Here is a 12,772-nt window from a genome sequence, read left to right on the forward strand (position 1 = left end):
TCAGTTGAACAAAATCTTGATTTTTAAATAAATGAATCCTGCCAATCTCATGTATGAATACATACTCGAGTTCATTAAAGAGCATTTTGAGAACACCTTAATTACCATATTTCTTTTTTCGGGTCAATTTGTAGCTCGTACTTTCCTTTTTTTTTTTAACATCTAATTTTGGCAACTGTAAGGATAATAGTAGCAAAAGTTATTCTTCTATATAATTTCTCAAGTCGCTCGTCCATCATTTTAGCTTGTCTGCTCTGCGCAATGGCTTGTGGGAACAAGTCTACCAACAAGTACAGTAACGAGTATCGTGTGGGGTGAAAACTAGCAGATAAGAATAGTCTGTCTATTCCAAGCAGGAAATCTAGCCCTCGTGTGATTCAGCCTTTACTCACGATCAGTGACACAGTGACGCAGGGGCGAGGGGTACAGGGGGACTTTCTTGTGCTTTAAAAACTAACTGGGAAATACCCATCCAATTCATAAACAATAAAAAATAACTCAAAATAATTTTGTAAATATTACTTTTTTCATTGGCAGTACAAGATCAGATCACACATACTTTGCTTTACACATTGAAAACTGTGTGGCTTGTTTTAAAATAGAGTTCACTTTATGCACAGAAAAGCTAATCGGGACTGGGCCTATATTTAAAGTGGGGTCCGAACAACTATATACCTCCAACGATGTGGAAGCCTGGACTCCTTGATTGCAAGTACGACGTTACCATTACGCTATCGGAGAGACTGTTGTAAAATGGAATGTATAGCCACAAGAATGATCAGGTTCAACCTCCACACTACCACACTCTCTCTATTTCACACACACGTATGTGTATATATCTGTGTGTAGGTTAAACATTCTACTCCTAAACGCATGGCCATGAAAATAGGCGGCTGGGCAGAATTGCGCTGGTGCCACATATGGGAAAAGCAAGAGCGGGACAAAAGTCGCTGGTTTCCGCGCATTGTGTGGCAACGCCAACCGGTCTGCGTTGCCTAAACTCCGAACCAGCTAACTGTAGACCAGGCGAACGAGAACAAGTCTCTGCGCAAGTAGTGACGCGAGACGGCTCCACCAATTGACAGTGAGAGAAACGGGATTGTGTATTGTGCGACGGGAGTTACCCGATTTCTTCCTTCTTACTGTAAGCGTTGCAAACTTTTGAAAAGGATAATACCGAACGCACATGGCAAACGGACCGTATTTTTGTCTCCAGGTCCGTATGATTGGTTTAAGAATTTCTTAGGGAAATATTAGGGATAAATCTGCAAGAGCAAATTTTGACAAGCCGTGCATTTAGCGTACGGACTAAGTTCTGGACTCTACGTCTGTACATGTACGGTCAGGACCGTACTGTTGGCAACGCTGCGCTTTCACCACTCGATTTTCTTCCTCCTCCTCTGCCGAATGCCGATATGCGCGGCTCTGTTCTGTAGTTAGCTGGGATAGGGTAGCTGGGATAGGGTATAGTTCGAGCGACAGACCGACCTCTCTCCGGGACACTTTTGTGTCATTCCTGACCTTTCGAACAAATACTGTCAGTTTGTATCACATGAATTTCAAAGACCAACTCTACAACGAGATCTTTCATTCTCTTAGGGAGAATTCACACCGAAGAAACACGAAACACGTGTCGCTTGGAAGCCAACACTCAGTAACCAATGCAACCTTTCGAACCGAAGAGACACGGCAAGATGCACGTGTCGCGTGTCGCTTACGTGCCTCTCGGACTGTGCCGTTTTCTCAATACCGTGCATCGTGTTGCTTCAGTTTGTTGTTCGCGCATGCGCAGCGAATGCTTCATTCCAACGAGCTGTGTATTTAGACCAGGCGCGGTTGGCCCTATAGCGCACAGGATCAGTGAACCCCCAGTAATATACGATAATCACCTCGAGAATGAACAATGAACAATGTCTTTAAATTTTCACATTATTTCGCTAAAAATTCTACACAATAAGTCATGTATTTGTGCCCGTAACACGGCGAACTCTCTTGCTGAGAAGAAGAAACCGCGAATCGGCCGCCCTGATACAGACCCTCAGTTGAACCCCCACAGGACAGCTCGTGCCATTGTGAAAGCTTCGTGCGGGAGCAGAAGCGCGAGGAGGGTATAGGACAAAATACATGGGAGATGAGATTCCAGAACCTATGTCTCTACCCAACGGTCATGCGCAGTTCGTTCTCTCGCAGAAGCCGCGGGACAAGGCTCCTTTCTCGCTGCTTCCTCCCTTCCAGTGTTGCTGCGTGCGGTTCAAGTTTGAAGCGCACACATTACATATTCAATCTTCTCTTGTATCATTTTTGCACCGAACTTCTTGGAATAAATGCAAGATTGTGTCAGAGATGGATGAGTGGAAACAAATAGAAGCTGGAATTAGATGCGATGAATTAAAATAAAGGAGATACATTACCAAAATACCTTGTGCATGCATTCAGAGGTTTTTCCTTAAAGGTGGAAACACTTCGGGTTCGCGAAAGAGAAAGAATGGCGCGAAGACGTGACTCGCTGTCGCTCGGTGTCAAAGTCTCAAGTTTTTTAGTTTTTGAAGTGCTTGGATACTTGTTGGAAAGTATTAAGTGATGCTGCGAGTGAAACGAGGGATGGACTTTACCTAGGTTATGTCATTTGATGCAGTGTAGGCGTTGCTGTCCGCGCAGGTAAGAAATGACCGATAGAAATGCACATAATTAACGTAAACAAACTTCCTTGTCCACTGAAAAAAAGCGTGTGCTGGTCGACCAGCCCCAAATTTGAACAAACCTGTCGCGTATAAATGAAAGGGTCTCAGGTTCGATTTCTAGTATGCGCATGCCATTAGTTGCCATTTCCCTTTAACAAATGTAGAACCAGTTCTGATTAGTCAGCATGGACGTCCGGAAGGGGAAAAGGGGGCCGCCCCCCCATGGAAATTGAATGTAAACCAAAAAATATATATTACACGCATATAATTTAATTTCAGTCACAGTAATTTTTGGTAATTATTATAAAAGCGTTGCAGTAACTTCAGACTGAAGGAGTGTTTTTTGCTTGCCCCTACTTGAGGACGTCCATGATATTCCAACAAAACTCAACTTTTTTCATAAAGGCACAATTTATTGTAGTTTCAGCCCTAAATTTATTCGCACACCCCTACAACAAAACCTTATACTCCCAGATAAAAAGAATTCTTGACAAAGCTTTTAAACCCTCCCCCATCCTTTTGTTGGCCGAAGGAAGTATATTTTGCGGAAAGTGAATATATGTCACATCACTTCAGTGAACCCCCGGGTAAATAATGCACGAGCCGCGCCTGATTTAGACTCTAGAAGAGAGCCCAACCGGCATTATGTTTTAACCTCTAATTTGTTGATATAATAAAGTATCGATATGTACAATGTTTTAAGATTTAAACACAACGTTCATTTCGCTTTATCAAGTTTTTTGATGCAGTTATCTTTCGGCTGTAATTTGCCTTCAACATCGTGAAAAGAGGCCGTGTTTTGGCCATTTACCGGACTGCTTTTATTTGAAAAAGTCAGCTTATGGAGGCACTTTACTCCAAAATATATTAGTCAACATGATAAAGTACTCTAGTGCATTGTTTTTCAACCGCCGGGCCGCGACCCGATACCGTGCCCTCGTATCAACTATACTGAGCACCGAAATGTTCTGCTGAAACTGGTTGACAACTATCATAATCCCAATATCATATTTGAGTTGTGAGTTTTCGTTTTTTAAGTATATTTTATGCACAAATAGACTAATCAGAACTGGATCTGCCCGGTGCCTTCCCGGTTATCGAACACGGGATCACTTAATTACAAAGAGACGACGTTACCACTTTGTCTTCCATGTTTTTATATTTGTCAACAATCCTACACACGTAATCAAACTATTATTACTCTTATGATAATGCTAGAATTTATTTATCAATATTTAATTTCATAGGTACATATTAATTCATGCATAAAGTCTTCAATACTGTAAAGATTTACGAGGAAAATTCTTGGGCTAAGGGCATTGACTTAAAAAAAATAGCGTGACACGGTTTCACAAAGGTTGAGAACCATTTCTTTAGTGTTTAGGTATTCGCTTTATTCAGGCTGAAAAGTCTAGCGAATACAGTTTGAGGTCATTGCATATTATTCTCTCAGTTTTCTCGTGCACAACATGCCTCTCCCAAGTTTCAATAACTTGCACAAATTTTACAACGCAGTTTACATGTAACAATGTCTCTTGTTACGTTATTTTCGGGTGACTAATAAACTGATTAATGCAATTATATCGGTACCATCATGAAAACTGAGCAAAGAAACCAAGTGTCGCTTGCCGCGTGCATCTTGTCTCTTCGGTGTGAAACACTCGTGCCGCGTGTTGCATGTCGCTTGTTGCATGTTGCGTGTTTCTTCGGTGTGAATTCTCCCTAAAACCTCCAAACGCACTGGGTTGTGCTCCGACGTGGCAACAGCGCGAACTTCTGCCACCCGCCTAATTTTATGGCAGTGGGTTAGTGTATTTTAATGCTTTAATAAACAATGGTTGTGGATTGAAATTACAGGGTGATTGTGCAACTTGTGGGCCTAAAAACGATAATTGTGCTGTTATGGGATTGCGAGCAGATGCCACGGTATGGAAACGACAAGTCGTTCCATTTTATTTGAGAACTGATTCCGAGGCGCCACTCTGCGGTGAGTTATAAATTACTGTTGAGGTTCATAATGATACGAATTTCACCCTTATTGAATTTCGTAATGGGTGATGTTGCAAGATAAAAACATGCAATAAAATTTCTGTATCGACGACTTAGTAGGGGAGAGTTGCCTATATTGTACCACTTCGCAATTTTTGGACGATTGTCGACAAAATATTAAATATATATTCACCATTGCATTACTAAAATAAAATTTACTCTTTTATGGAACACTCCACAAAGTTACAATTGACTTAGTGAATTCAAAATATGTTAAATAGCTATTTGAAAAGAAGTTTACAAACGGTACAATATTGGCAACTGGGCTCCTAATTTGTACCAGTGGGTTCCTATTTCGTACCGGATAAAAAGTATCACAGAAAGAGTGTCAAAGTAAAGAAGTAATACATGTAGGCTTTTATATAATCTTTCAGAATATATTTACTGAAGCTAATAGTTAAAATGAGAACTTCTACATTCAAAATAGCAAGTTAATGTGCAAATGAAAAGATAATAATTGAAAGTTCAGTTACTACGAGGGTCACTATTTATATTTTGAGCCTAACAATGAAAAAACAGGAATTTGGCATTGAACTCTGCTTTATTGTTTTTTGAAGTATTCTCCTTTATGGTCAATACACTTTTACATTCGTTCGAACCATTTGTCAAAGCAGTTTTTCCAATCTTCTTGAGACACCTTCATAATATGGTTTTTGAACGCATCAACGGCGTCTTCCGTCGACGAAAATCGTTGTCCACGCAATTTATTCTTGACATTCGGGAACAAGAAGAAGTCACTGGGTGCCAAATCAGGACTGTACGGCGGATGACCCATCAATTCGATTTTTTGACTGTCATAAAGTCGGTTGTTAGACGAGATGTGTGACAGCTGGCATTGTCTTGATGAAGAATGATCCGACGGCGTTTGTTTGTTTTCCGTATTTGACCGAAGACCTCTGGCAAACAAATTGTTGTGTACCATTCAGAGTTGACCGTTCTACGTTCCTCTAAAGGCACAGTTGCCACATGACCAGTTTTCCCGAAAAAAACAGGCGACCATTTGTTTCGATGTGCATCGAGTGCGAACAACTTTTGTTCGATTGGGTTCATCTTGAAACACCCATACAGTCGACTGTTGTTTACGTTCCGGCTCATATGCATATATCCATGATTCGTCACCTGTTACAATCTTATATACGTCTTTTGAAGCACCACGATTGTATTTATTGAGCATTTGTTTGCACCAATTGACGCGAGCGTCTCTTTGAGTTTTTGTCAAATTGTGTGGGATCCAACGAATACATACCTTTCTCACAGCTAAATGATCATGTAATATTTTATATATGCTGTTGGAACTAATGCCTATGGTTGCCTCAATCTCACAGTATGTCACATGACGATCTTGCAGTATTAAGTTTTGCACAGCATCAATGTTTTCTTGAACAACAACTGATTTTGGACAACCTTCGCGAATTTCGTCGGTGAGCGAATGGCGGCCACGATTAAATTCGTTATACCAGCGTTTCACAGTGGCAAAGGATGGGGCTTCATCGCCAAATGTGGAAGTAAGTTGATCGATGCACTCTTGTCTTGATAATCCACGTCGAAAATCGTAAAAAATCATCGCACGAAAATGTTCACGAGTTAATTCCATTTTATTGTTGTCGCGCAATCTCCAAGGCAACATAAACAACACAAATGAAGCTATTGACAAAACATTTGAAGTACGTTATGGTCAATAATGCCAAACGATTCCGTGCAAACGTCAAATCGCGCCTAACTTCAATCTGTGTTGCCAAGGCTCAAAATATAAATAGTGACCCTCGTAACATGAAATTTGCTGAAATAGGCCTACGCTTTCATATTATAGCCTGGGAGCAGTAAATCACACATCACTTTCACAACTACTACATATATAGATCACAGCATTTTTCTTTACTCCTGAACATGAATCGTGGGTCCACAGTTTGCACTGGACACACTGAGTCATGCTTCCACGCTACATGCATCGCAGATATTGCAGTGCCAATCTTCTGCATGTTCATGTGGAAGAGTGGATGAGGATGTGCTGTTATCGGGGAATATTGCCTCTCTATTTGATGCTGGTTGAGTTTTCGGTCGACACGTTTTCTTCGTTTTCTTTGTACGTACCTTGTCTGTTACCAGACGTAGAAGGAGCTTCGAACAGAACTGCAGATGTAGTGGTGTCGGGATGAGACGTTATCAACTTTTTTTTTTACTCAACTGGCTTTTGTATGGAGATGCAGTTAGTTCTACAGCTGGCTGGGATCTCTTCCGAGTGGAGTGTTTCACCCTGATAGGGGATATTTCTGCTGGGGTCTGCGCAGGTCACTGGTCGTGGCAAGTCAATAGGAGCTACATCGGCGCCCCGAACCTGATCGACAACCTCTGTAGGTTCCTGAGAAATTTTAGAAACTGCAGCAAAATCAGAGTCTATGAAAACGTGACGGTTTACAGGCCACATACCACACGTTTTGAAGCAGCTCTCTGCAACAGCTGAAGTGCATGCACGACCGTGGGCTTGTGCAAATAGCTGGGACACATGATATTGGGTTACTGCAGATCCGACATTGCTTCTAATCCAAGTTTCTAAGGCTTCATCATAGTACCTTTTCAGTGGCGCGAAGAAACCGATGTCCAAAGGCTGAAGTCGATGGGTTGTATGCCCAGGAAGCTGCAACATTATTATCCCGTGTCTCTGGCCACAGTCAGAGCTTCAAGATTTTTAGAGTGGGTAGTATGGCCATCTAGTAGCAAAAGAAATTTCCTTTCCGGGGAACAGTTCACGTTCTGGATGAAATGTCGGAGGAACTTCACAAATAAATCCGAATTCATGTACCCACTCTCGGAGACTTCCACCACACTTCCAAGTGGCGCGTCCACCTTCAGGGCATCACTCATTCTCTGCCTCTTCAATATGATCATGGGTGGTACGTAATGTCCTGAGGCGTTTACACAACAGTTGTAGTGACACCTCTCTCTGCTGACGTGATTCCTCCGACCTGCTTCTTCCCTTTCATTTCCATTATTTTCCTCATATGTTTCTGCACAGTGGTCACTCCTGACTCATCCATGTTATAAATACTTGTGCCATCCAGTACATTTGAATCTACACACTTTTCCAATATGTCAAAGAAAGCGTTTACAGATTCTCTGTTAAATCCCCTGACTCGAGCGTATGATGTTGGCTCTGGCTGTCTCACAGACAGCGTGGGGTGTCGTCTCATGAAATTATAGAACCACTTTTTACCTGCCATTCGTTTCTGTTTTGTTAAAATTATGGGACAAATTATTTGCTTCCGCCATGTCGAAAGCTAACCTCCTAACATCTGATATTGAAAATTCAAAAGAAACTTTCCTCCATCTGAAGAAGGTATTTCTCAATTTCCTTTTCCAGTTCTGGCGGGAAAACTGTACCACGACCCATTTGCTTCACAGATTCATTCGCATATGCATTTTTGGCCTCTAGATGTCTCTTTAGAGTGGGTTTTGGGATGCCGTACCGTCGACAACATTCATATATGCCGCAATCCCCGTTCCTGAATGCAGCCATGCCCATCTCCAACTCGTCTGTGGTCCATGATCCGTACGTCCGTTTCGTATACATCTGGAAAATAAAATTGGGATACAATCACTTTCATCGCAGTTTCCTATATTGTACCGGTACAATATAGGAAACTAACGTGTGGTACAAATTAGGCAACCGGCACTCTCTCCTTATTCCCGCCATTCGTCTCCTAACAAAGAAAACTCGTGCACAAACTTCGAAGTCAACATGCTCCCGAAACTTACCTCTAGCATGCACTTAAAGATCAGTTACTTCAAACTCACCGTTTGACGTGTATCTCTTTACGCCTTCGACACAGTTATTACTTCACACACTGCTAAAACCTTCAAATGTTTCTAGCAACTAGCAGACACGAGCACAAACACCAACTTTCATCACTGCCTCCCTCGCTACTGAAGACCTTTCAATACATGCCGCTAGATGGTACTCATTGGCATGGATCACAGAAATCCAGCGGTGGTACGACTTAGGAGGAGGTACAATATAGGCAACTTTCCCCTATTTAACTTGATTTTAGTAAAAATATCTAAACTAGGATTTACTTTGCAAACGATTATCAACTGTATGTGCAGCAATATTAAGACTGTAATTCCTTGTTTTAATTACACAATTTCTACGGAAAATACAGTTCCTGTGATTAGAACGAACGTTTCTGTAATATTTCATACAACTCTGCTTGATAATGCGAAGTATGAATCAGTTAATGAAGTGCTCTTGCCATGATATATGTTTATGATTATAATTAGATATAATTATTATAACTATAATGTGATCATCTGATTTTGAACAAGTCATATAAATATGATTTGAACATTATATATACTCACTAATCCACTTTGTATAAAAATTATTTTTCTAAGGTACTGATTTAAAATAAGATCTTTAGGAAAATATTTGGACGTAAAAGGGATGAGGAGATAGGTGAGTGGAGAAGGTTACACAATTTAGAACTACATAATTTATATTCATATCCAGATATTATTAGAATGATTAAATCAAGAAGATTTAGGTGGACAGGCCATGTGGCACGAATGGGAGAGGAATGAAGAGTTTACAGGATTGTTGTTTGGAAACCTGATTGTAAGAGACCTGTAGGAAGGCCAAGACGAAGATGGAGGGATAACGTTGAGATGGACCTAAATGAAATCGGTAGGGATGGAAAAGAGTATTTAGATCTTGCTCAGGATAGGGACAGATGGAAGGCCTGTGTTGCTGCAGCCATGAACCTTCGGGTTTAAGAAGGCTAGAGAGTTAGTTACTTAGTTAAGGTTCTGAGAAAAATAAAATATATTGTATTAGAGCTATTAAATTAAAAACAGAGTGTTGTCTAAGTAATATGTAATTCAAAGTTTGGTAAACTTTAAGTCCCAGATAAGGCTAATCGGGACTGGATCTACAGTTTAATCTGAGATTAACCGAGAACCCTCTTGGCCCAAGTAGATTCCAATTTATTTTCTGTTTATGTACATAATTTGATTAACGGCGACAGCATGGACATTGAATGCACGTGGAAAATAAAAATATTAATTTATTGATCTGTGTTAATATAAATCTTTAATTTAAAGTATCGATATCATTCCTCCCGAAAATCTTTTTGCCACATATATCAAATAAAATATTTTAAAAATATTATTGCAAATGTTTATATGTATTCATCGTACACTTTCAGTATGCCAATATGACATTCGTATTCAGCTCGTTGATGAACAAAGATTCAAGGGAGAAATTCCTCAAGATCTTAGTATTTCTCTATATGGGGAAGGAGGAGTTGCTACAGATGTGGAACTTTCAAAATCGTAAGTTACTGTTGTCATGACCTAAATGGGTGGCTCATAGTGTTCTGGAACGATCGGCTGTATTATATAGCTTTGATTGATTGAATGATTTAGTTTAATTTACTTCACTTTTCTTCCACTTTTGGCTAACCGCGAAGATGAGGATGAATGGTGATATGATGAACTGGATGAAGGGACATTCACGAACACAAATGAACATCACACAACACGAACCCCACGGAGGTTGTTGCAGTATTTAGACCTACCCATATATACACAGGATATCGTCAAAGACCGACAAAGTTTCACAGTGCCTAGAGGATATCAAGCTATAGCGTAACTAACGGTCCCGCACACCCGTGGCGCGGTGGTTCGGGGGATCTGATACCAGTAAAAATGAAGAGAATGTATAAGAAACGATTCCATCAACTTGTCCAGCATATTTTATTTAATTACCGCGAATTTTGAGGAATTGGTGAGATGAAGAACAAACTAAGTAAAATTTGAGTTGTACAAATTCAATAATCAGCGATAGTTATATTTTATGTCGGATAACTATAAATATTTTTACAATGTTACGGACATGCTTCGTAACCAATCAAACCAATGGCCACCCCTTAAAGTGCGAATACTTTTTACAATTGTGTGTTGTGTACAAGACTTAAGAAGCCTTTATCATAAGAACAATATAGCACGTGAAATATATGCATAGGTTGTGACACATGCGTTATGTAAAGGAGAGAAATTACACAGTGAGACTTCACATTGCTGGCATCTCTGCTGGCATGGGAATGTTTCCATGACGTAATGCTATCGATTTTAATATGTTTCCGAAATAAACTGAGGCTCTGTTCGAAAGGTCCAAAAAGCAGGCTTGAATGAACTACATTCTTGTAGGAAGTGACTTCACCCAGTGCAGTTCGAAAGCACCAATTAGAAGAGCAATCGAGACGGTAGAATGCAGCACGCTTCGTTGCAGGCTTGAATACTTGACTCGTGCACTCGTTGTTCATTTGTTTGAAATCACGGAAATCGAAAGTCAGCCAGGTGTTGGTTGAAGTTCTTCTAATGTGTAAGAATGTAAGTATAAGAACATTTTCAAATGCAATGTGATTTCTATGGTGAGAAACAAGTGTTTATAACGCGGGAAAACAATATGTTCTTAGTTTTATCTACTGATTGCATTTGGCTCTGCAGTCGAAATGCAATTCGAAAGACTCAGTGCAAGGTTTCAAGACTAAACTGCGAGGAAATTATCCGAGAATGTTCGCTTCAAATACGCTCTTGCACCTTTCGGACACTGCCTATATCTGTCAGTGGCAACCGCGAATCTGTGGTGCAGCATGTCCGCCTGATCTCGTTTCTTTCACTTTCTACTTCTTTATTTTCCTCTTCCCCTTTCTAATTTCTTAAACTTTCTGCCTCTCATCTCCCTTTGTGTCTCGTTTTTGTCTCTATCTATTTTTTTACTCTTCCTCTCTCTTTCTTTTTCGTTTCATCATGGACGCATTCCTCATATTTCAAATAGCAGTTCTGAGTTTTTCCTTCTTCCAGTTCTGATGAAGTTCTTGAGCTCGGAAAGACCCTAAATTTCCTAGCGATTCATCACATAAACGTTGGTCACGTGACAAAGGCTGAGTTGAAATGGACTGTCGACCCTGCACTTGCTGAAAAGCTGTGTTTCTTCTGTCCCAAATCGGAGAAACTCCTTGCCTTCAGAATTGCTGTGGTCAACTTGGGAATCGCCTCGTATTACGAGTAAGTTTGCACAATGATTTGAATAATAAATCTAATTACACAAATTTTCTGCCACTGTTTCTTTTGTCTCTAGATATGTTAATTTATGTTTTGCTATTTGCAGTCTTACGCTCATTGAAGATACATATTGCTAGTTGACTTCAAGCTTTATATACTTTTAAGTTAACTTCAAGAGTTTGGAGAGGTAGAGTGTAGTGGAAGGACATGTTTCTCTCTTGGAAAATGCATGCAACTATTCTAATTTCAGATACATTGTTCTTAATTTTCATGTACGTAATTAGGATTTATAAATGTTACAAATCACTTTATGCATCAAATAGTCTGTTAATAGGTAACACACGTGTGCGTGTGTGTGTATGTTTATACAGAACATTCCCTGACATTCGCTACGAGACTCGGCGGCAAGCGGCCCGGCATCAGGGCTTGTCTTTCCCGGTGAACGGGTACGCGACAGTCGCTTATATTAAACCTCGTAAAAACGTTGAGAGTAACAGGGTCAGTTCTGAATAAAAGTGGAAAGAAAAATGGGGAAATAAAGTATACAAAGACAATCCGCACACCATCCGTGAGTTAAAAGAGAGTATTGTACGAAAAATCGGGAGACTTACAGTGACGAACATGCACGTGTAAATGCCAATTTCCTTCGGAGATTCCAGGAATGTGCTGCAGCAGAGGGACATCATTTTCAACACCTTTTGTAGTCAAGGTTAGTACACAATATGAAAACTGTAATTTTAATAGCCGACTCTAGCGACTGTCGCTGACCCGTTAACCGGGAAAGACAAGCGCTGATGCCGGGCAGCTTGCCGCCGAGTCTCGTAGCGAATGTCAGGGAATGCTCTGTAAAATGTATGTGCTTAATTTAAATTTCCCTAGCTTATAAGTTGTAAGTGAATTGCCAATTTTTGTGAGCGAAGCAGAAATGATGAAAAATATTTAAAATTATACGCAAATGATGAATTCATTGTTAGTATTAGTAT

At 40.3% G+C, this 12,772-nt stretch overlaps 1 protein-coding gene across 3 annotated transcripts in view; it reads left to right on the forward strand.

Annotated features, from left to right (window-relative positions):
* LOC145978455 (pancreatic lipase-related protein 2-like) overlaps positions 1–12,772 on the forward strand; it is a 38,564-nt gene that overhangs the window by 25,502 nt on the left and 290 nt on the right. For all 3 annotated transcript variants that reach the window (XM_083111117.1, XM_083111202.1, XM_083111288.1), the window contains 3 exons: positions 4,539–4,668; positions 9,929–10,055; positions 11,589–11,792. In XM_083111117.1, coding sequence (XP_082967243.1) covers positions 4,539–4,668; positions 9,929–10,055; positions 11,589–11,792 — 461 coding nt within the window. The remainder of the gene's footprint in view (positions 1–4,538; positions 4,669–9,928; positions 10,056–11,588; positions 11,793–12,772) is intronic.

This window comes from Lepisma saccharinum, chromosome 1 (assembly GCF_977018435.1).
Source record: "Lepisma saccharinum chromosome 1, izLepSacc3.1, whole genome shotgun sequence".
Taxonomy (NCBI): Eukaryota; Metazoa; Arthropoda; class Insecta; order Zygentoma; family Lepismatidae; genus Lepisma; species Lepisma saccharinum.